The sequence below is a fragment of the Delphinus delphis genome, chromosome 11 (genome assembly GCF_949987515.2).
Source record: "Delphinus delphis chromosome 11, mDelDel1.2, whole genome shotgun sequence".
Taxonomy (NCBI): domain Eukaryota; kingdom Metazoa; phylum Chordata; class Mammalia; order Artiodactyla; family Delphinidae; genus Delphinus; species Delphinus delphis.
The window spans coordinates 26,246,717-26,271,387 of NC_082693.1; the positions used below are offsets into that span (position 1 = coordinate 26,246,717).

At 42.1% G+C, this 24,671-nt stretch overlaps 1 protein-coding gene and 1 non-coding gene across 3 annotated transcripts in view; one reads left to right on the top strand and one right to left on the bottom strand.

Annotated features, from left to right (window-relative positions):
• Window positions 1-22,980, bottom strand: part of DENND5B (DENN domain containing 5B) — a 209,227-nt gene extending 186,247 nt beyond the window's left edge. For both annotated transcript variants that reach the window (XM_060024548.1, XM_060024547.1), the window contains exon 1: window positions 22,671-22,980. In XM_060024548.1, coding sequence (XP_059880531.1) covers window positions 22,671-22,797 — 127 coding nt within the window. In that variant the 5' untranslated portion in view covers window positions 22,798-22,980. The remainder of the gene's footprint in view (window positions 1-22,670) is intronic.
• LOC132434679 (U6 spliceosomal RNA) lies at window positions 15,131-15,237 on the top strand. The gene has a single exon (XR_009521394.1). It is a non-coding gene; the product is annotated as a U6 spliceosomal RNA (small nuclear RNA).
• Window positions 22,981-24,671: the final 1,691 nt, after the last annotated feature.

A 24,671-nucleotide genomic window follows, 5' to 3' on the forward strand; every position in this document is an offset into this window, starting at 1 on the left:
GGTACAGGATAGAATGCCCAGAGATAAATCCACACACATATGGGCACCTGATTTATGACAAAGGAGGCAAGAATATACAGTGGAGAAAAGACAGCCTCTTCAATAAGTGGTGCTGGGAAAACTGGACAGCTACATGTAAATGAAGGAAATTAGAACACTACCTAACACCATACATAAAAATAAACTCCAAATGGATTAAAGACTTAAATTGAATATCAGACACTATAAAACTGTTAGAGGAAAACATAGGAAAAACACTCTTTGACATAAACCACAGCAACATCCTTTTTGACCCACCTCCTAGAGTAATGGAAAAACAAAAATAAACAAATGGGACTTAATAAAACTTAAAAGCTTTTGCACAGCAAAGGAAACCATAAAAAAGACAACCCTCAGAACAGGAGAAAATATTTGCAAATTAAACAACAGACAAAGGATTAATCTCCAAAATATACAAACAGCTCATGGAGCTCAATATCAAAAAAACAAACAATCCAGTTTAAAAATGGGCAGAAGATCTAAGTAGACATTTCACCAAAGAAGACATACAGATGGCCAAGAGACACATGAAAAGAGGCTTAACGTCACTAACTATTAGAGAAATGCAAATCAAAACTACAATGAGGTGTCACCTCACGCCGGTCAGAATGGCCATTATCAAAAAATCTAGAAACAATAAATGCTGGAACAGGTGTGGTGAAAAGGGAACCCTCCTGCAGTGTTGGTGGGAATGTAAATTAATACAGCCACTATGGAGGTTCCTTAAAAAACTAAAAATAGAGGTACCATATGACCCAGTAATCCCACTACTGGGCAAATACCCTGAGAAAACCATAATTCAAAAAGAGACATGTACCACAATGCTCATTGCAGCACTACTTATAATAGCCAGGACATGGAACCAACCTATATCTCCATCGAAAGATGACTGGATAAAGAAGATGTGGCACATACATACAATGGAATATTACTCAGCCATAAAAAGAAACAAAACTGAGTTATTTGTAGTGAGGTGGATGGACCTAGAGTCTGTCATACAGAGTGAAGTAAGTTAGAAAGAGAAAAACAAATAATGCATATAAAAAAAATGGTACTGATGAGCCTAGTTGCAGGGCAGGAATAAAGAGGGAGACATAGAGAATGGACTTGAGGACTTGGGGTGGGAGGGGGAAGCTGGTGCCAAGTGAGAGTAGCATGGACATATATACACTACCGAATGTAAAATAGTGGGCTGGTGGGAAGCAGCACCTTGGTGTTTTGCGATGACCTAGAGGGGTGGGACAGGGAGGATGGGAGGGAGGCTCAAGAGGGAGGGGATATGGGGACATGTATATGCATATGGCTGATTCGCTTTGTTGTGCAACAGAAACTAACACAGTATTGTGAAGCAATTATACTCCAATAAAGCTCTATTAAAAATAAAAAAAAGAATACACGCATATACTAAGTTCTATCTTATATGGCCTTGGTTCGTGGTGCCCCAAAACAATTACAACAGTAACATCAAAGATCACTTAACACAGATCACCATAACAAATATTACAGTAATAATGAAAAAGTCTGAAATATTTCGAGAATTACCAAATGTGACAAAGAGACACAAAGTGAGCAAAAGCTATTATAAAAATGGCACTGACAGACTTGCTGGACACAAGGTAAAAACGCAAAAAAGTGAAGAGCAATAAAGCAAAGCTCAATAAAACAAGGTATGTCCGTATGTGTAGATAATCTATTCCTAAAATAGATGGGCAACCAACAAAATCTGTAATTCTCATGCATACAACAGCCCAAAGTTGGTCTTGCTTTCATTCAGAATGCGATTTAAGTTTAATGAGTTTATTATCGTTCTTTTTAAGTATAAGCGCTCTGCTTTCCAATAGATAAAACGGGTGGGCTCTTTTACCCATGAGAATAGTTAAGTTCTTCTGTAGGGAAGGGGGCCTGAATTTGGAGAAGAACCTTCCTCTGGTTCTAATTCTACAAAAGCAATGCAAACTTTGGCAAGTCATTTAACATCTCTGAACACGACTGCCAACTGCAAACTAGGGTTTGTACCTGACCTGCTATAAGCAATAAAAAATATAATTTGAGCAATACCTTTATCGTTAACGTTACTAAATAAAGTGAGGTAAAAGGGCAATAACATGGGTAAGAGAAATACATCAAAGTTCAAAAGTAAGACTATACTCTGGAATTAATAAGAAACATGTCATGGAACACAGTATATCTCTAGAAGTATACACAAGAAAGTGATAACTGTATGGTTGTGTCTGGGGAAAGGAATTGGACAGCTGAGGAAAGGGGACATATTGTTTAACATAGTCTTTTTGTATCTTCTGAAAATGATTCCACGTAAACGTATTACGTATTTAAAAATAATGGATAAGATTAGCTGTCATTTAAAAAAAAGGATGCAATCCTAGGAATTATCTTTTAATGTCTAAAGGAGAATTCCAGCAACATCTTAAATCTCACCAGTGTCTGAGGTTTAATCCAACCAATTATGTTAAAGAGGGTAGTAGCTGATGCTTATTGAGCAATTATATCTCACCAGCCTCTACAGTACCCACTATACAAGCATTTTCAGCCAATTGGTATGCATAGTTCTACAGGAGTACCAGAGGACCTGAACGTTCTAGGTGGGAATGCCTAGAACCCAGTACAAGCACTCGCAGACATTCAGTACTGGTCGGGTAGTTGTCTGCTGTACAAACTCCAAAGAGTTTATGCAGCATATGGTTCACTGCCTCATAGCTGAAGAATACAGACGCATTCTAAATGCTCTACTAAAGCCTGCCACAAAAACTGTGCATTTTAACTACAAACTGAAGCACTGCAGGAGAAAGGTAAATTGCTTACTAATTAATGCCCAACAAATTACCCTAACTCAAAAATAAGTCTCTCAGCTTGTGTCCTGGGCAGTTTCTATATTTTTCTTAATTATGGTATTTTTACACTTCATGTTTAAAAACACAGTTTTAAATTAACATACACACATTGTTGGCTCCCTTAAAAGAAAAAGAAAGAAAAGGAGGGAGGGAGGGAGAGAAAAGGAAGAGAAAAGAGTTATATCTATAAATAGAAGTAAGTGTGACATAATATAAAGATCATGGAATTCTGGGTCTGAAGGCTTGAATTCAAGTTCTAGCTCCACTACCTGCTCACACACACATCCTTCAACATAGTTAATCACTACTATTATAATAAGATGTGGAGAAAGTGGTTTTGGTCCACCCTGCTACAAAGGAAAATAATGTCATACCAGCACCATCATTACCACAAATTCAAAACCAAACTCACCCACATCCTCTGAAATTTATTTCCTCCTGTGTTCCTTCTATGAATGACATTCTTATATCCTTGTTGCCTGGGCCCAAAGTCGAGTCATGTGCATCTCACCACCCCTTTAACCTCACATACACTAAGGTTGCCAAGTGCAGTTCATCCTATGTCTACCCTATCTCCTACAACCATCCTTGCTTCTTTGCTCCCACTGCCACTATCCTAATTCAGGCCTTTCCCCTCTAGTTTGTTCTGGAGAACAATCTCCTAATTGGCTCCCAGTTTAATTCTATTCTACACCCCTCATCCTGGAGCATGCCATTCCCTTGTTAAAAACCTCTGAGGGGCTTTTTTCTGTCTTCAGAGTCTAGCATTCAGCAAGGATGCTTTCCAGCAGCCACTCCCCCACTCTTCCATTGTGAAGCTGCCCTGTAGTTTTCATCCCAAACTGGTCTCTAAACAGTCAGTTTAACCCCATTTTCCTTGGCCACGCTAATGGTTCAAGGATGGCCTTAGGGAAGTGTGACCTAAAGTGGACTGGTCATAGCAAAGACCCAGAATGGGGAGTGGAGGAGGAAAAGTTAAATCTCCTCTAGTGAAGATGTGATATGCAAATGTGAAGCCAGATGGGGACAGACGGAGCATAAAGAACTGCAGTGAGCCTGGGCGAGAGCTCTGTTTAAACTATACCTGATCACCTCCACCCAAAAAAACTGTTATGTGAACCAGCCAAATTCCTTCATTTCTTAGGTCCTGTTTGACCTATAGTCACAAGCATTCTGATAGAAAAGTCTTCTAAAAGCTGGATACAACTCATTTCCACTCCATGAAATGCTTAAAGGAGGCTAGTCTATATACCTCTTTTAAATGTGTAAGCTATACATTCAGTTCTAGAAACAAACAGTGGGAGCAGAGATCTGGGCATAAATAAACCCCCTCTGCCCCATGGTTTGCCCCTCTACTTTCTTTTGTCAATGTGCTAATATTCTCAAAAATTGGTTTAAAGAACCACTGCTAGTCTCAGAGTTTGGAGCAACTAATATTCACCTCAATTCAGCCCTCCTAAAAAACAACTAAACAGAAACAAAAATGCAAATAATACTCTCCAGATAAGAACTCCCTCCTCCCCTCCCTCTCCCTCCCTCTCCCTCTCTCTCTGTCCTTAAAAAAATTTCCTTTGGAGGAAACATTTTGCCTCATTTACTCAAAATTTTTAGAATGCATGGTCATTACTAACAAAACTAATATTCATGGCAAGAAATTGACAGGTTTAAAGAAAATGAGAAAAACACATCTGTCCTTGTAAAGTTTTTCCAATTACAATGACAAACATGCCTTCTTTGGTATCTTAAGGTGTCTCTGGTTGGTTGGTTAAACACATTAAACATATGACTAAGTGTCTTTTAGGAGGAAAGTAATTTACAGAAAGGATCTAAAAGAACCAACAGCCAAAACATTGCAAGACAATCAAAAAATTGTCCCTGTTCTTATTATTCTGCTACATGAAAAGGGAAACTGCAGGCCCTGCTCTCTGAATTCTCTGAGGCCAGTGCCAGCACTGCTCCTGAAATGTTTACACAGCCCCCACGTGGGAGACAGGAAGGGAGCTGTGAGGGACAAGTGTCAGGTCTGCTGCTGCTTCTAGACTCAGCAACCTGAGGGGAGACAACCAGATTTTCCATCAGAGGTTTCTTATGCCATCTAAACGTATTTCCATTCTGCTATGTGACTACGAATAAATTGGATTCCCAGTAAGATGGAGATCAAGACTTTATCTCATTTGTCACTGAACTGTCTCTTGCTTACCAGCTTCTCTTTCCTCTGTCTTTCCATCTCATTTGTGTACCAGTGCTTTCCTCTTTCTTTTCCAAAATGAAAAAAAAATTTTAATATATCATTTTAGTGTTAAACTCCTGAGATTCAAAGCTACTCTTTCTTTTTCCATTTCATTTTAATTACTGATCTTAGAGGATTTTGGTTTTTAAAAGATTGTGTTGTAAGTACTAAGGATTTAATTTTATCTCTCAAAGTAAACACCTGAGGTAGACAACTCCATACTATTTATTCATTCACTCCTTCAACCAACAATTCTTCACAGAGATCATCACAACTGTCTTACTAAATCAACGGCAATGACTTGGACAAAAGAAAATCTTATTGTGTTTCTCAGATTATTGCTCAGCTTATTTAACCACAACACCTCAGTAAAATGGTCACTCTGGCTTCTAACTAGTGACCAGAAATCAGAACTTCTTTTCTTAATTTAAATTCCACCCCTTTGGGATAACAGATCCTTGTGTTTTCTTAATACAATCCTCAGTTCTTCAGCTTTTGAATTGAGCATATATTATTTTTATAATTTAAAAGCCACATACGTTTTTTAAAAGCACTTATTGTCTTTTATTATTTCAAGCCAATTATTTTACCTATCCTCACTTCTGGTAGGATATTCAGTAGCAGCAAAGTGCCATGTAAACAAAAGTCCAAAAGCTTCATTATTATAAAGCCTTCGGACAGTGTGTAAAACACACATTCCTCAGAAAGTCCTACTAAAATGTCCAAAACAGAGCAAATGCGTAGTTTTCTGGATAAACTTGAAGACAGTATATGCAAAACAATAATAAAATACATAGACAATCTGCAAACCTTTATCTGTGACACTAATTTTACCCTCTGTCCAAAAACAAAACAAAAACATTAACTACAAACAAGTAGCAAAACTAAATGCGTTCATCTCCTATTGTCTGTCTCTAATTTTCTTCCTACTCACTTTTTGTCTAAAAAGTGCTTATTGAAAGATAAGCAGGTTAAAGTATTGATTCTCTCTGAAAATATTCGATTTGTTGCTCTTGCATAACACCCTATGAATACAGATTTTTAACTTCTCATACCTAAAGAAACAACGATAGGGAGCAAACAGTTGGGTTTCTCTTGGGTTCCCTTATCCTGGAAAGCTCGAATTTTAAGTCTCTCCCTAAATAAACACCTTTACTTTGTGACACTTTTCTCCAAAGAAAAAAACATATTTAGTCATATACACAGTCACAAAACTTTAGAGTTCCTACTAGAAAATATATAGATACTTTGGACAGAAAAAAGCAGATTTTTTAAAGAAAAAATATTTACAAAAGTCATGCCCACAATTAAATCTGAATGTTCTCCCCAATTCTAAGAACACCTTTTAAGGAAGCTTAAAGCTTTATGTTTCTGTATGAGGAAACCTGGGTCGACTGGTGAAAAGCTCAAAGGCCCATAATCTCACACAAAGCAGCAGGGTCAAAAGGCAGAGGTCAGGGAACAGGGGAACAGGGTGCAAAATAGTTCCCACACTTGAGAGGAGGCTGTATCTCATTATCTCAGAAGACATTCAAAAACTGTTCAGTCATGTTCACTAAAATAATACAACCATTTCCTTTAAGTCCCAAAGCAAATCTGAATTTTATGAAGGAATTCCTTACTTTTAAGAGCAAGGAATTTAAGAAGTTACTTCTTTCCCCTACACTGAAAAAAACACCAATCTCTCACACACATACATCCATGCTTCAGCTGCCCCTCAAAGACTGACTTTCAGATAAAAGCTGTCACCTGATCTATTCAACAGGGTTCACGGGGGCACGGAAATAACTACTAAATATGCATACATGTCAACAGACATTTCACAGCAAGGCCTCTGCCCTCTAATGATTCAACAAAATATGTCTACTTCTTGGCCTTATGGCCACATTCAGAAAAAGCTACATCTTTACTCCTAGTTAGAGAAGATTTCATCCCAGGGAAGAGTGAACATGATTCTGTTAAACTTTTAGCAGGTGTGACATTTGTACAGAAGACCCTGTAATGACTCCTCTAGCACAATTACTGTGGGCACTCCAGGATCTAGGGCATTTGTCTGGATATCTCTGTACCATTTCTCGCACTCTAACCACAAAATCTGTGTTCCATGTAGAAGAGAGGGTAAGAGATAGATCAATGAGATCAGGAAAAGAGGATTTTGGAATAACAGGTGTGGTTTTAAGTTTTTGTCTTCCATGCTCTATACGCGCACACTTTAACTCTCTCTCCACCGGCCCCTTCCACCAGGGACAAGATGGTTTACAAGTGCTTCACAGTAAACGAGGCCTGTCAGTCCTTCACTGTGAGGAATACACAAGATTTTACATTCGAGCCCACAAGGCTTTCATGTATTTATTTAAAATAAAATTGTAACTAGGGCTGCCAATGGAAAAATAAGCACTGCCAGACAGGAGTGAGAACAACTAAACAAAATAACCTATTTTAGCATAAACACCTCAATGGTACGGATGCTTATGGTTTAATAAACTGTGAAATCACAGTCATTGTTCTCATGAACAATGGCACAAAGCAAACGGAATCAAGTACGAAAGCTCATTTTCCTGGAGCTGAGCCAGAATATTTTGAAATTTGGACAAAAGTTCATTAAGACACACTTGAGATTGGAGATGGGGAAACATTTTTAAACAATTTGTTATCTTGTTACCCCAGCCACTTAAGTTTCCTTAAAAGTTAGGGTTAAACTTACAGTGAAGAAAACTAACCTGGAAAGTAAAACAAAACACTGTGGTCCTAGAAGTGAATCATCCATAAGCTTTAAACCTACTAAGCAGTCCTAAATTCCTACTGCCCAAACTATTCTTATTAAAGTCTCATTCTCATGGAATTCCAGTTGATATGCTGGTACTGATTCTTATGACAGGGAGGACTTCCACGTCAGGGAATTGTATGAGAGTACGGGATGCTCACCTCCCCCAAAACAATTCACATTTCATCTGCCTACGGGGAAACAATCTCTCCTTGTTATTTTAGTGCTGGGAGGAAACAAAATGATATAAATTTAATATATAGAAAGAATATTGTTGATCTAGCAGATTGTCCCTGTTTTCCCAAAGGCCTATGAGGGAAGGAAAAGGAAGGAAATTGAAGGGATACTAGAAACAGAAAGTATGGAACCTGAATAGCTGTGGGAAATAAGAAAATCCTCCCTGGACTTTCCTGGTGGCACGGTGGTTAAGAATCCACCTTCCAACGCAGGGGACACGGGTTCAAACCCTGGCATGTGATCACACATGCTGCGGAGCAACTAAGCCCGTGCGCCACAACTACTGAACCCATGTGCCTAGAGCCCGTGTGCCTAGAGCCCGTGCTCCAACAAGAGAAGCCACCGCAATGAGAAGCCTGCATACCACAACAAAGAGTAGCTCCTGCTTACCACAACTAGAGAAAGCCCACGTGCAGCAACAAAGACCCAACACAGCCATAAATTCATTCATTCATGCATGCATTCATTCATGCATGCATTCATTAAAAAAAATTAAATTAGAAACTCCTCCCTGGGAAATCCCTGGTGATCCAGTGGTTAGTACCTGGGGCTTTCACTGCTGGGGCCCAGGTTCGATCTCTGGCCAGGGAACAAAGACCCCACGAGCCGCAGCGCAGCCCAAAAAACAAACAAACCTCCTCCCTGTTTGTGCTGGGGATGAAGGTAACTGGAGGATTCATGAGACCTCAATTTCTTCACTATGAGATGTTAATGACAGTGAAAATTTTTGCCAAAAAATTATTTCCCCTTCTCCACGTTGTTATAGAAAAAAGAACCAAAAGAGCAGGTTGTGGTTTTAAGAGGACTAAGATGAAAATAAGGGTGATCTGTGAAGAAGGGATTAGGGGAAAAAAAAAAGTACAAAAGCCTGGTCTATGAGCAAACTTGTGCCATGCTGACTATTGGAAACTTAATTTAGATATCACTTCTACATGAATGTTTCCTCAAACTATAGGAATAATTTTCTGTGTTAAAATTGAGAGTGTGTTGTACTAGAAAAGAGGGAGACAGGGAAGGCAAGAAAACATGATCTTCAAAGCAGAAACCTGGATTCTCTAGGCCAGGGCAGGAGACAATTATGCAAAACAGGTGGATTTACATCACAAGGCCTCTGGGATATAGAAAACAAACTATTTAAAATATCTTTAAACTGGGTTTCACAGTTTAAAACCTAGAGGTCTACAAGCTGTATCTAAGGATTCAGACTACTAGTCCACAGCAGGGTTGAACTTTAAAAATTCTACAACTCTAAAATTATAATTCTACCTCATATTTTTATTGTATTCTATAGTTTAAAAGCTCTTTGCAAATCACTGTCATATTTTATAATTGAGAAAAGTATCTAGAAACAATCTAGATCAATGTTAAGTGTTGAAAAACATACTCCCATGTGTGTCCTTGGACTATGAACAAATTTTTAAAAAAATATACAGGGAAGGGAAGCAAATAGACTACTTTTGCAGTGGTATTCCTAAGAGAACATGAATATATGAAAACTATTCACAGCTCATCAATAACTAGCTTGGCAGTAGCATTAACAAGATAGATTTCCCATCATGTATGGGGCTATTCACAATTGCTGGTATGGTGCATGTAATGCCACCTCTTTCTCTTCCACTCAATAAAAGCACATAGGAATGTAAGTGAGACTGACATCATTAGAGGGAAGACCTTGAATTCATCCCACTTATTTAAAAATACATACCATTTACAACCTCAGTGTTTCAACTATTATTAATAATTACTTGTGACCCAACTCACAACTGCCAGGCACGGTAATATGTCACCACCCAGCAGTTGAGGACAGCTGGTCTGGAAGACTTGGAGGGGCAGCAGGGCACAGTGGAGGAGGGTCACCGGGATGCAATTCCAGCTTTGGCCTTTATTGTCTCTGTTACTTTGGGCAACAACTCACCAAACCTCAGCCTCCTCGCCGGTAAAGTGATGATAGTAATACCTTCGAGTTATCGTGAGGATTAAAGACAATGTTTATAAACCAACCACAGTTCATGGCCCAATAAATGTTAACTATTTTCACAGCTTCATCATATAAAGGTGATTTCCTGGAACTACTTCTGACTTAATAGTGCTAGCACGTTATCTTTGAAAGTTCATTTAAAGAAAGCGTTATTTCAAAATTAAACTTTCTGTACCAGTGATGTATACAAGTTTTATACATTTTATATATAAGAAATATATTTTTTATATACATGATATATATGTATAACTTGTATACATTTTATACAAGTTAAAAGGCATTAACTTAAGAAATCCACTAATTAAAATAGTCACAATATTTAATTTAGAATAAAGTTAGTAAAAATCATGGATTCTTGGGAAAGGTACAGGAATGAAGGGGAAAGCAACTGTTTCATGTTCTTCTAGGCTCATGACGTGCTGTCTCAGCAGTGCATAAAATACTTCCATTTTTATTCCCAGAATTCTCAGTTCTTACCCTCCTCACACTAAGACAGATATCCTTGCATTCTGTTTGAAAAGTAATGTAGAAGACAGCCTCATACTGAAAATTTTGGGAATCTCTAGGTTATTAAATGGTGCCATCTTAAAAAGTCAAGCCTTAGGCAGAACAGAACATTATACAAGGTACGATAAAGACAGAGTATAGTATAGGGGCTTCCCTGGTGGCGCAGTGGTTGAGGGTCCGCCTGCCGATGCAGGGGACACGGGTTCGTGCCCCGGTCCGGGAAGGTCCCACATGCCGCTGAGCGGCTGGGCCCGTGAGCCATGGCCGCTGGGCCTGCGCGTCTGGAGCCTGTGCTCCGCCATGGGAGAGGCCACAGCAGTGAGAGGCCCGCGTACCGCAAAAAAAAAAAAAAAAAAAAAAAAGACAGAGTATAAATGGAAAAAAAATACAAAGGATTAAACTTTATAGAAGAGAACTGTCCTGGCTGATCAGGCCCAAAACTGATGTGGATGCCCATGAAGAAGGAAACTGAATGCAATTTCCTAAGGTATTCCTCTAAAGACACAACTGAAGCTACCAGTGCTCGTTTGTACAGACACTTTCTGAAATTTCATAAACACTACCCACCATTTATGTGCTCATAATTTGGCACTAGTTCATAAATAAGTAAGACATGTTGTTTGCTTAAAAAAAAAAAAATCAAAGCATTGCTGGTATCTGCATGCTTGCTTGCATAAAACTAGTGTTTAAAAAAAAAGTTTATTAATTTTATTTATCTATTTATCATACCTTATTTCAAGAGGGAAGGATTAGGCTAATAAATATTACAGACATAAGAAATTTTAGTAGCTTTCCACAAAGCTGACATACACCTTTTAAAAAATTAATCATTCATCCACTCTCTCGGTTTTTTTAATCAATTTCAAGCTTCCCATTTAAAAAAAAAAACTCTAGTCCATTTTAGAGGTTAAAAAACCCACAAAAAAAACAAATATACTAACTTTTATTGTTGGTAACAAAAGGAAAAGTTCTATATTTGTCCATCTCAAGTTATCTCATTCATTTATTCAAACAATCTGAGTCCCCATAATGGGCCAGGCACTATTTTAGTCAAAGGGTATACAATACTAAACAAGAGGGACAAGGTCCTGCCCTCTAGGAGCTGACAATCTAATGGGGAAGATTGACATTAAAAAGTAAAAGCAGGGCTTCCCTGGTGGCACAGTGGTTGAGAATCCGCCTGCCAATGCAGGGGACATGGGTTTGAGTCCTGGTCCGGGAAGATCCCACATGCCGAGGAGCAACTAAGCCCGTGCGCCACAACTACTGAGCCTGCGCTCTAGAGCCCGCGAGCCACAACAACAAGGGAAGCCACCGCAATGAGAAGCCCATGCACTGCATGAAGAGTAGCCCCCGCTCGCCACAACTAGAGAAAGCCCACGTGCAGCAACAAAGACCCAATGCAGCCAAAAATAAACAAACAAACAAATAAAAAGTAAAAGTAAAAGCAAGCAAATGCATTCACAATATATTGTCCGGTACTAATAAGTGCTGTGGTAATAAGTGTGAGGGAAATACAGCAGGGCGACTGCAGGGTGGGGCAGGCAGGGAGAGGAAGGATACTATTTTATACAGGGTGGTCTTGGAAGGCTGCTCTGAGGAGGTAACACTTGTGCAAAGACCTGAACGAGGAGAAGAAGCCACTCTTGCAAAGATGTAGGGCTGCACTGCCCAAAGGGTGGCCACCGCCCACATGTGGCTACTAAACACTTGAAATGTGGCTAGTCCAAATTGAGATGTGCTGAAAGAGTAAAATACACACTGCATTTTGAAGATTTAGTAAGAAAAAAAGAATGTAAAATATCTCATGAATAATTTTTATATTGATTATATGTTGAAATAATCTCCTAGACATATAAATAAAATTAATATCACCTGTCTCTTTTTACCTTTCTAAATGTGGCTACTAGAAAATTTAAAACTACAAACGTGTCTCACATTATATTTACAATGGACGATGCTCGTCTAGGGGAAGAGGATCTAGTGAAAGAACAGAAGATGAATAGGCCATGAGATAAGAAGCTTGCTGGGGCTTCCCTGGTGGTGCAGTGGTTAAGAATCTGCCTGTCAATGCAGGCGACACGGGTTCGAGCCCTGGTCTGGGAAGATCCCACATGCCGCAGAGCAACTAAGCCCGTGCGCCACAACTACTGAGCCTGTGCTCTAGAGCCCACGAGCCACAACTACTGAGCCTGCGCTCTAGAGGCCGTGCTCCGCAACAAGAGAAGCCACCACAGTGAGAAGCCCATGCACCACAACCAAAAGTAGCCCCCACCTGCCTCAACTGGAGAAAGCCCACATGCAGCAATGAAGACCCAACACAGCCAAAATTAATAAATAAAATACATAAATTAAAATTTAAAAAAAAGAAGCAGCTTGCTGTGTTTAAGAACCTGCAAGAAAACCAATGTAGCAGGAAAGAGTGAGAAGGTTGGAAAGGCAGGCAGAAAGCAGATCATGAACAGCTTTGCCAACCAGGGTGAACAGACTGAATATTTGTGTCCCTCCCCAAAATTCCTATGGTGAAATTTAACCCCCAATGTGATGAATACCATTGGAGGTAGGGCCTTTGGGATGTGCTTAGGTCATAAGAGTGGAACCTTCATGAATGGGATTCATACATATTCTTATAAGCGATACATCAGACAGCAACCTCACCCCTTTCATGTAAGACAGCCATCTATGAACCAGGAAGTGGGCCCTCACTAGACAGCCGATCTGCCGGCACCTTCATCTCAGACTTCCCAACCTCCGGAACAGTGAGAAATAAATTCTTGCTGTTTATAAGCCACCCAGTATATGGTATTCTGTTATAGCAGCCTGAACAAACTAAGATACCATTAAAGAATTTGAATACAAAGGAATCTATTGAAGAATTTTAAGTGGAAAAAATTATTCTCAGATCCCACTGGCTATTTTGTGGAGAATTGGCAGTATCATCCATAATGCTAGAATATAGACTTCTAGAGATTATATAATATCGTCATTTCAAACAGGGATCTCTGGGTTTCTAAGAGTCCATGCAGATAACAACTGAGAGCCCATGAACTGATACTAATATTTCAAAAAGCTTACTAAAAATTGCACCTTTCCTGTAAAGGGCACTGCATAGACTAACTTATTTTTTTCCATTCCTTGTGGATGAAATTATAATTACTCCATCAGTCCTCATGTGAAATATGGGGTATATTCAGTCTTCATGTTCTATATCATTTAGGATTAATCTTTTAAAAAACCGATATACTTAGTTTTTCATTCAAAAATAATTTCAGGCCCATAGAAGACAGGAGTGGTAAGTTCAGAAATCAATAATCTCACTTAACCCCTTCGAGACAGATAAAAACACTTGAGACAAGTCCCGCCCATCAGGAAACTTGCACAAGCCTCTTAGATAGCCTTATCCACCAGAGGGCAGACAGCAGAAGCAAGAAGAACTACAATCCTTCAGCCTGTGGAACAAAAACCACATTCACAGAAAGACAGACAAGATGAAAAGGCAGCGAGCTATGTACCAGATGAAGGAACAAGATAAAACCCCAGAAAAACAACTAAATGAAGTGGAGATAGGAAACCTTCCAGAAAAAGAATTCAAAATAATGATAGTGGAGATGATCCAGGACCTTGGCAAAAGAATGGAGGCAAAGATCGAGAAGATGCAAGAAATTTTAACAAAGACCTAGAAAAATTAAAGAACAAACAGAGATGAACAACACAATAACTGAAATGAAAACTACACTAGAAGGAATCAATAGCAGAATAACTGAGGCAGAAGAACGGATAAGTGACCTGGAAGACAGAATGGTGGAATTCACTGCTGTGTAACAGAATAAAGAAAAAAGAATGAAAAGAAATGAAGACGGCCTAAAAGACCTCTGGGACAACATTAAACACAACAACATTCACATTATAGGGGTTCCAGAAGGAGAAGAGAGAGAGAAAGGACCCAAGAAAATATCTGAAGAGATTATGGTCAAAAACTTCCCTAACATGGGAAAGGAAAGAGCCTCCCAAGTCCAGGAAGCACAGCAAGTCCCATACAGGATGAACCCAAGGAGAAACACACCGAAACACATAGTAATCAAATTGGCAAAAATTAAAGACTGGGATTGACATGTATACACTGATGTGTATAGAATGGATGACTAATAAGAACCTGCTGTATAAAAAAATAAATAAAATAAAATTCAAAAAAACCCAAAAAACAAAAAAACACTTGAGGCCCACAGCTGTCCTATGTAACAGGCCCAGGATGGGACTCTCAGCTTCTGACTGTGCATCCAGCTTTAACAACTGTACTGACAGCCACGCAAGCCATGGTTTCACAAGCAACCAACATTCCTCTTCAAAACTACAAACTTACCTAAGGACAAGTAATTTATGCTAAGAAAAGACAGGTATAAAACCCAGTAAGAAGAATGAAAAGGTTTAAGATTTTTTTGAAAGTGGTATTTTTATTTATGCAGTAAATGCCTTATACCTATATAATATCTTATCTTTATAAATATACATTAATAAAAACAAAAGTAGTGCTCACTTAGGCCGCACGTATACTAAAATTGGAACAATACAGAGAAGATTAGCATGGCCCCTGCGCAAGGAGGACACGCAAAGTCGTGAAGCATTCCATATTTTGGTACAGCAGAAACTATCATAACATTGTAAAGCAATTATACTCCAATAAAGATATTTTAAAAATTTAATACCACAAGAAAAGAACAAAAGTAAATCAATTATATATTCTTTTTTTTTTTTTTTAAATAAATGAATGATAGAATGCATGCAGTGCCACCTTTAAGAAGAGACAAGTCAAGTCAGGTCTTAAAGATCATAAAGACCAGTCTTCTCCCTCTTAATATCTTTCCTCTACAGAGGAGTTTAAAAAATAATCTCATTTGATTATAAGGTTATCCATGAAGAGTACTGGTAGATTTTATAATCTGTGTGATACAGTATATGTTACTAAGGAGGCAGCAAATGTAGTGGTTATGAGCATGGATGGATCATGTCAGATTTTAATCCAGGTTTCTCACTTCTTATATGAAGTTAGGTAAAGTACTTAAATTCTCTAGCCTGTTTCCTCATCTGGAAAATAGAGAAAATAGTGCCACTTCCTAAGGTTGTTGTCAGGATTAAATGAGGTAATAATCATGAAGTATTATGCCAGTGCTTGGCATGTGGAAAGTACTAAATAAATGTTATTTTATTATTGCTATTTCATTGTAGATTTTTTCGGAACAGTGAGTGTCACCTATATACTCCTCAACCTGGCACACTGTAAGCATTTAATATTGAATAATTAGGGGCTTCCCAGGTGGTGCAGTGGTTGAGAATCTGCCTGCCAATGCAGGGGACACGGGTTCAATCCCTGGTCCAGGAAGATCCCACATGCCATGAAGCAACTAAGCCCGTGCACCGCAACTATTGAGCCCGTGCTCTAGAGCCCGTGAGCCACAACTACTGAGCCTGCGTGCCGCAACTACTGAAGCCTGCAGGCCTAGAGCCCGTGCTCCACATAGAGAGAAGCCACCGCAATGAGAAGCCCATGCACCGCAATGAAGAGTATCCCCCGCTCACCACAACTAGAGAAAGCCCCTGCACAGCAACGAAGGCCCAACGCAGCCGAAAATAAATAAATTCATTTAAAAAAAATTGAATAATTAATCCAAAGCATAATAGTAGTTACAGCTTTACCAAAAACAAAATTTAGGTCACTATTAATCAAAACTGTTAAGGATCTGGACATATAACACTTGTTTCCTAAAGTACTTTTTTTTTAATTGAAGTATAGAAGACTAAAGTACCTTATGTAGGAACCACCTCTACCCTCTAACAAATTATAGAAGAAGAAAATGTTTTCTTCCATATGGAGTTCCATGGAAATTATGACTAACTTCTATTACTCCAAGAGTGTCTGTGACCAGAAGTGGAAATGCAAACAAAAGGATATACTCAGGAATTTCAGAACAGTATGTCTCAACTCCTTAGCAGTGGATATTATGTACTTGCCCTCCTCCAGCCTTCTTCTTCTCTTCCCGTCCCCTTTCTTCCCCTTTCTCTTACTATTTTCTCCTCCTCCAAAGACACTTATGCCCCTTCCTCCTCCCCTCTCCCTATCCATCTTGTCTTCTCTGGTCTTCTGAGCTCCCTATGCTGGAAGGTCCTGCATTAACCAATGCAGCAGGTGCCTGAGCCCTAGGGTTACCACAGGGACTTAGCTGCTCTCACTGCTGGGCCAATTTCACCATGAAGAATTTTATTTCCAGTGGATTTTTTTAAACTTTTTTTTTTTTTTTTAATATTTATTTATTCGGCTGCACCGGGTCTTAGTTGCAGCACGCGGGACCTTTTAGTTGCAGCACGTGGGCTCTTAGTTGTGTCATGTGGGATCTGGTTCCCTGACGAGAGATAGAACCCAGGCCCCCTGCATTGGGAGTGCGTAGTCTTAACCACTGGACCACGAGGGAAGTCCCTCCCAGTGGATTTTTAAAATCAAGTTATCACTATACCACAGCAACCAGACCTTGAATCTTCTTTGGCCCCATTAGAATGGAAATTGATCCTTGTATTATTCCTTCCCCAGCCTCCCAGTTACCAGGTCAGACCTTCCAAACTCCCAAACATAATCTATTGCGGGCCAGGGATGTCCACAAGGCTAACAACTGAGGCACCACCAATGTAGTCAGATGAAGGAAGCTCCTACCCCACCCACGCCCGTACACCTGGCGGCAGTTTTTAAAAGACTTTAGCACAGACTTGACTACTGACATTCAGTCTGGATTAAGGGCAATCCTGAAATGCTTGCAATTTGAGTAAACCTCATCTTTTTTCTGAGCTTAAATAACTATGGAGCTTTGTGTATTAGAACAAACAGGCTTGGGAATTCCGTGGCAGTCCAGTGGTTAGGACTCACTCAGCGCTCACTGCCGAGACCCCAGATTCCATCCCTGATCAGGGAACTAAGATCCCACAAGCCGCGAGACAAGGCAAAAAAAAAACCCAAAAAACAGGCTTTAGTCTGGTGCCTGCACTGGTCAAATGTGATCTCTAAGACCTTAAACTCTCAGCCTTGGTTTCTTCACTCTAAATGATGTCTAAGATCCTTTCCAGCACTACTGTGGCATGATACTGTCAGTCTCAACTAAATTTTATACTTGAATTTAGACCATGGTCTCCACTGCCTCTAAACTCTTCTGGAAACCAGAGCCAAGACACCAAGGCTAAAAATAAACAGCTGGAGGCACCAAGGAAGATTTCTAAACAAAGGTCTGTGGCAGTGCTCACCCATCAGACTTCCATATCTATCAGCAGTACTGAATCCAAGCTACCATGGGAAAGCTTTAAGAATATTCTGGTCACCACACAATTTGTAGACTCATGTGTAAGTCTTATTAAACACTATGTACTATGTATAAGGTACTATGAAAGAGAGAGGCAAAGGCTTTTCCTTCTTGGGGGTTCGCATATTTATGTTACTTAAATAAAGGTCTAATTACATCCTTCATTTTTCTTTTTTTTTTGTTTGTTTTTTGTTTTTAAATTTATTTATTTATCTATTTTTGGCTGCATTGGGTCTTCGTTGCTGCTCATGGGCTTTCTCTAGTTGTGGCGAGCAGGGGCTACTCTTCGTGCAGCGCGCAGGCTTCTCATTACGGTGGCTTCTCTTTTTGCCGAGCACAGGCTCTAGGCACACAGGCTTCAGTAGTTGTGGCTCGTGGGCTCTAGAGCACAGGCTCAGTAGTTGTGGCGCACGGGCTTAGTTGCTCCACAGCATGTGGGATCTTCCCGGACCAGGGCTCAAACCCGTGTCCCCTGCACTGGCAAGCAGATTCTTAACCACTGCACCACCAGGGAAGCCCCACATCCTTCACTTTTCCATTGCCTGAAAGATCTGTGCTGTAAATCAAGCCACATAAATTCCTACAGCTAGGTATTGGAGGAAATGAGAGACATAAAAGAAAATTTCAAAATGACACCTTCTTCCCTTCACATCAACTAATTCCAGTGACTTCTATTTACAGCCCCTTTCTTCTTTATGCAATAAAGAATCAGTTTGAAACTTTTTGTTTTCTTTAACATTAAGAGAAATTTAAACATTTCTGCTTTAACATTTAAGGGACAATTTTGTTTACGGATAAAGTACATCTTGAAAACATACAGTGAGTAGGAGAAGCACAACAGCTAAGACATGGTAGAGAAAGGACAATAGGCAATACTGCTGTAACAGTATACATAGAGAGAGATATCTCCGTAAAATTTCTAGGTCTTCCATTTTAAAATATTTTAAATTTATATATATTTAAATTATCTTCTGCTGTTAAAAGACCTATTTGAGATGAAAGAAGTCTTTTCCATTGTTGGTAAAGCAGCACCTTACTGGAGGAGTGTAAAGGTCTCATTTCTCATAAAGTCTCAGTCTATTTAATTGTTACTTCATCATATGGTTTGTGTCCTTCATTTGATAACAATGTCCCACCACCTGCACAGTGTGAGTTCTAGGAATATGCATATGTTAAGAAAAAGTCTATAAAGCAATTGGTAGAATTTACGTTTAATAGAAGTCAATTAAGATCTTCTACAGGCAGGGTGACAACTTGCTAAGAAACAGTGTGATAAAAATGGATCAGCTCCAGAAAAGTAAAATAGAAACTTAACTATCATTAACTTTGAAATTAATGCAGCAAAACAGAAACAACCTTCTGACTAATTTGCCTAACTCACTGGCCTTGTTTCCTGATCCTTAAATGTAACTCTGTGGAAACAGTTAAGAAGACTGTTAGCTGGAACATGATACTACATTCTCTTGTTTCCTCTCCTCTCACTGGTCACATTTCTTTTTTTTTTTTTGGCGGGGCGGGGGGGCCTCTCACTGCTGTGGCCTCTCCCGTTGTGGAGCACAGGCTCCGGACACGCAGGCTCAGCGGCCATGGCTCACGGGCCCAGCCGCTCCGCGGTATGTGGGATCTTCGCGGACCAGGGCACGAACCCATGTCCCCTGCATCGGCAGGTGGACTCTCAGCCACTGCGCCACCAGGGAAGCCCTTCACTGGTCACATTTCTTAACCTCCTTGGTTGTTTTCCCCTCATCCTTCTCACCTCTGAATGTTGGAATGTCTCCAGGACTCAATCCTCTTTTCTATCTACACCCACTCCCTGGGTGATGTCACCCAATTTCATGGCTTTCGATTCATATCTAAAAATAAATTCAGACCCCTGAAATATGTCCTGCCTACTTGGTATCTCCATTTGAATGTCTAACGGGAACCTCAAACTTAACATGTCCAAAGCTAAACTAATCTTCTCCAGCCAGCTTCTCCATCAGTCTTCCAATTTTAGTAAATAAAGGTGCTTATAATTGCTTAGGCAGAAAACCCTGGAGTCATCTCTGATCACTTTCTTTGAGTATGAATACCATACTCAATTCATCAGCAAGTCCTGCTGACTCTCCCTTCAAAATATATCCAGCTTCTAACCACTTCACGGCTACTGCCCTGGTCCAAGCCACCAACAACTCTCACCTCCAACAGTGAAAAAGAGCCTCCTAACTGGTCCATCTCTATCCTTGCCCCTGATATACTCCAGTCAACATGGTAGCCACAGCCATCTTTTCAGAAGGTACATCAGATCTCATTACACTGCTCAAAACCCAGTGAGATGGTTTTCCACCTCAGAGTAGAAGTCTGTCTATGAGGCCCTACAGAATCTCCCCTACCCCTTCTCAATGATCATATCTACTAACCTCCCTCTTACTCAGTATCAACCACACTGGCCTCCTTGCTGTTACCTGCAAAACTAGGCACCCTTCCACCTCAGGTCTTTGCACGTGCTGTTTCCTCTGCCTACAATGCTGTTCCCTGAGACAATCCACATGGCTTGCTTCCTCACCTCCTTTAGGGTTCTGTTCAAATATCACCTTATCAGTGAGGCCTTCCCTAACCATCTTATTTAAAATCGTTACGACCCCACAAGTCTCACCATTCTGCTGGCACTGCCCTACCATCATTTCCCTGCTTTATTTTTCCTCATAGCACTTATTAACCTCTGACAAACTATATATTTTTATTATTTCGTCATGCTAGAATGTAAGTTCTATGATGGCAGGAATTTTTTGACTGCTTTGATTACAGCTGAGCCCAGGGCCTAGAACACAATCTACACCTAAAGGCTTTCAAAACTATTTGCTGAATGAACGAATGAAAATATTATCAGACAAAATTGTTACCTCAAAACACCAAGTATTATGAGGGGCAGAAATCTCAAACAACACCCACACTCACCCATAGTACTGCAAAAGGAGAAGCCAGTTTGTGCCTTAAAAAAAAGCATTAAAAGTTTTTTTACTGTTTAGTTTTGTTAAAGCCATTTGCACTATGCCTAAAGAGTCCCAGGCCACACTTACAGGTGTTGTTTTAGCTTTACTAGGCATACAGACTTGATGAAGAAAAAAATACAGGCTTTTTCCAGTCATCAGTCGCCACTGACAGAAGGTCTCCAAGAGCCTCAGTGCCACAAATGCTTAGGGAGATGTTTAGGGGAAAAGGGATTCTAGAAACATAAAATAATCCCTTCACCAATCCCAAAAGAGGAATCTCTCCAAATTCCTCTGCAAACATTTTTTTCTAACTCCATAACCCTTAATAAAGCCATTCTTAATATGTACATGAAATCTTAACTGAAGAAACAACATGAATATATAATTACACATAGAGAAAACCTGGTACTCCTCTCTCTTTTCAAAAAATAAAATTAAGTAAAACTAGACATAGTTTTTGTTGAAAATGTTTTGCTGCGAAACCGACTTAAGATATTCACTTAGGTTAAGAGGTCACTTGGGTATTGTATCTTAAGGCTGAACAGTTTTGTTTACTATTGTTTATTATTTAATACATTCTTCCCAGTCCGCCCCTCCAAAAAGGAAAAGAAAAGAAAAATACACACTGGTGCAATCAAGAATGCTATGTCCAAAAGAAGCTGCTCTGAAAGGCTATGACCTAAGTGTTTAACACTGACACAGATAAAGTTCAAGCGGTAGATGTCACTTATCTCACCCATTAAAAAAAAAAAAAAAAAATCCAGATTCAGATCCCAAGAAGGCAAGCAGAAAGACACAGGCATGAAAAATGAAATCAGCCTTTTCTCCCCGGCCTCCTCCAGACACTGTGCACTCACCCCCGGCCCCTCCACCACCATCCTTTAATAGCCCCCCTTCCCAGCGTCGGTTCCCCAGCTCAGTCCTGCACTGCGCCACCAACTGAGTCAAGAGGACGGGCCAATGCCCCTCCAGGAAAACCCAGGCGGCAACACTCGGTGCACCCAACTGAGGGGAAATATCCAACTACTTAAACTCGGAACAGTATAAGCGGTGTCAACAAAGCGTCGTGCCGGGACCCGAGCGTTCAAAGATCGTCGCCAGCTCCGGTGACACTGCCAAACCGACAGGATTCCAAAAGGTGACTCGACGGTCATCGCAGAACCCGAGGCGTGAGGCGGCGCAGACCGGGAACAGTCAGGGATGAAGTACAACCAGCCTCCCGCCCGGTGCTCGCCCCACGGGCCACCACCACCTGGGTGGGCGCGAACCCCGCGGCCTCCAACTCCCCTCCCCGAGGGGGCCGGGGCGCCACGTCACGTGCCGAGGCTGAAACTTCGCAGCCGGGGCGGAGGGTGGAGGGTAGCGGGCGGGAGCCGCAGGAGCACAGAGAGGCCTGGAGTTAATGCGCCCGGTGACTCACCGGCCGCCTCCGCGGGCAGCTGCGGGCGAGGGGGCCGGCGCGCCGGGCTGGGGCCGTGCCCTCGGGGCCGACCCCGACACTGCCCCCGCACCCGTTATTCCTAACCCCGCGCCCGTCAGGCAAAAGCCCCCGGCGGGCGCCCGCGGGCTCAGCAGCGCACCCTGCACGCGGAATAAATAACAATGTCATTAATCGCCGCCCGAGAGCCCTACCGGCCAGAGAGCGGGCGCCGCCGGGAGCTGACTTTGTCTGGAGCCCGCACGCCGCCTCCCAAGCGTCCCCGCAGCACCCCCCGCGTCCCTGAAGGGACCCCCGCGCCACCGCAGCCCGGCCTTACCCGCCAGCTCGTCGGGCTCCAGGCCGCTGTCCGCGTCGATCCCGCACAGCACGAAGTAGTGCGCGAAACGGCAAGCGGCCGGGGAGGAGCCCGAGCCCGGGCCAGGCGCCGCGCCGCTCCCGCTCATCCCGGCTGCGCTGCTCCTGCTGCCGCCGCCGCCGCCGCCTCCCGAGAGGGCTCGCGGCCGAGACTGCCGCTCGGGCTTTGGTCTCCGCGCGCCCGCCCTAGGGCGACCCGGGCGCGCCCATGGCCGCGCAGCCGCCGCTCGTCACCGCAGCTTGGCTCCTCGCTCAGCGCCGGGGAAGGGGCCGCGAGCTCGCGCGCAGTCGGTGCGGGGTGGGGGAGGGGCGCGGGGGGGGCGGAGTGTCGCCGTGAGAGGCCCGCGCCGCCGCAGCTGCACTCGCGAGCTGGGAGCCACGGCGTCTGGCGCCCGCGGGTCAGCTGAGCCGGCGCTCGGGCTGTGGGAGCGCGGGGGCGCGGAGGACCGGCGCGTGGGGCGGGGGCGCGGAGAGGAGGGCGCGCTCGCGAGGGGCGGGAGCGCGCGTTTCGGCCGTGTGTGTGCGCGCGCGTGCAGCGGGCTCGGAGGGAGAGCCCAGGGCTGGCGGGATTCGTGCCCGCCCCCCGGCGGGGGCTGCGGCGCGGGGGCGACCCCACACACGCGGCTCCTGGCCTCCACCTGCCCGCAAGAGGCAAAGCCGCAGAGCAGGATTATGCTTTCTAAACGGGATGCTACCTATCCTGATTTTTTAAAAAAAGAAATGCAGCTTTGGGAAAGGTTAACGGCGCTCTGAAATCATTTCCCACGACGATCTGGACCATCAACATGTTTTAAACTGTGACAAGTGCAGATGCCAATCTCATTTTAAGATCCTAGTCTTTGAATCCTTCTCCCAGCCCTCAGCCCCATTCACAAGCCATCCTTCCTCACTGAATTCGTGCCAGCTCAATGGTGAAGGGGGCAGGGGGGGAACAATACTCAATATCCACAAAGCTTTGAGACTTCTAAAAGGACTTCAATTACCAACTTCCCCTCCTCGACCCATTCCGTAATTTATCCTGACATTTTCCAGGTCAGTGTAAAGTAGCCAAGGCGCTCCAGTTCCCCAGCTCTGTACTCATTTGATATTATCAGCTCTCCCAGCAGGTACAATCAGCGGCTGATAAAGCAACAGGAATTAGACCCTGAACTCTGCTCTTCGCAAGACTATGGCTCTCTTACCCTGCCCTTTCCTCTGACTTCACATTATTCAGAACGAGCTCACCAGTCAGTTCTTCCTCTCTTGAAAGGTGAAAAACTGAATCCATCCCACTCCACAGTGTCATCCCTTCCACACCACTCCGTACTCTCTTCCTTCGGGATTTGGGGATAAGGGAGCGGGGCGGGTGGGGGGGCGTGTGGGTGTGCATCGTGAACAACGCTGCTAGACACAAAAGCAAACCTTCCAGGGAGGTGGACTGAGAGGACGAACCTCAATTATTTGACTGAATAATGTTCTTCCTGGAAGATATGTATGCATGCATACCATCAATTACTGTAGCTTGTACCCTCACTTTCTCTCCAAGTTTGAAGGGTAAGAAGAATCAAAAAATCAGAATGAGCCACAGCCTGGGAAACGCACCATTAGCTCCTGTTGCACCCTGCACTTTTCCCTCAAAACGCTTATAATGACTTTTTCTGTGTCTGTCTGCTCATCTGGGTTGTAAGCTCCACACAGCAGGAGTCACCATCCTGCTATTCCTATTTCTAGTATCTATCAGAACCCTGGTCCATGTAGTCCTTCAATTTATGTTTATAGAATGAATGAAAGAAGGGTGGTTATCTAGGTAGTAACAAGTTGTTGATGCTACTAGGAAAATACAGAAACTGTAATATCTGTGACATATTTATGAACATATGCTAATTTGCTATTATACAATGATTGCTGTTTCTCATATACAGAGTACTGAAATACGTAAAACAATTTCACTAATGGTGGGGGGAGGGAATGACAGGTTGTGTAT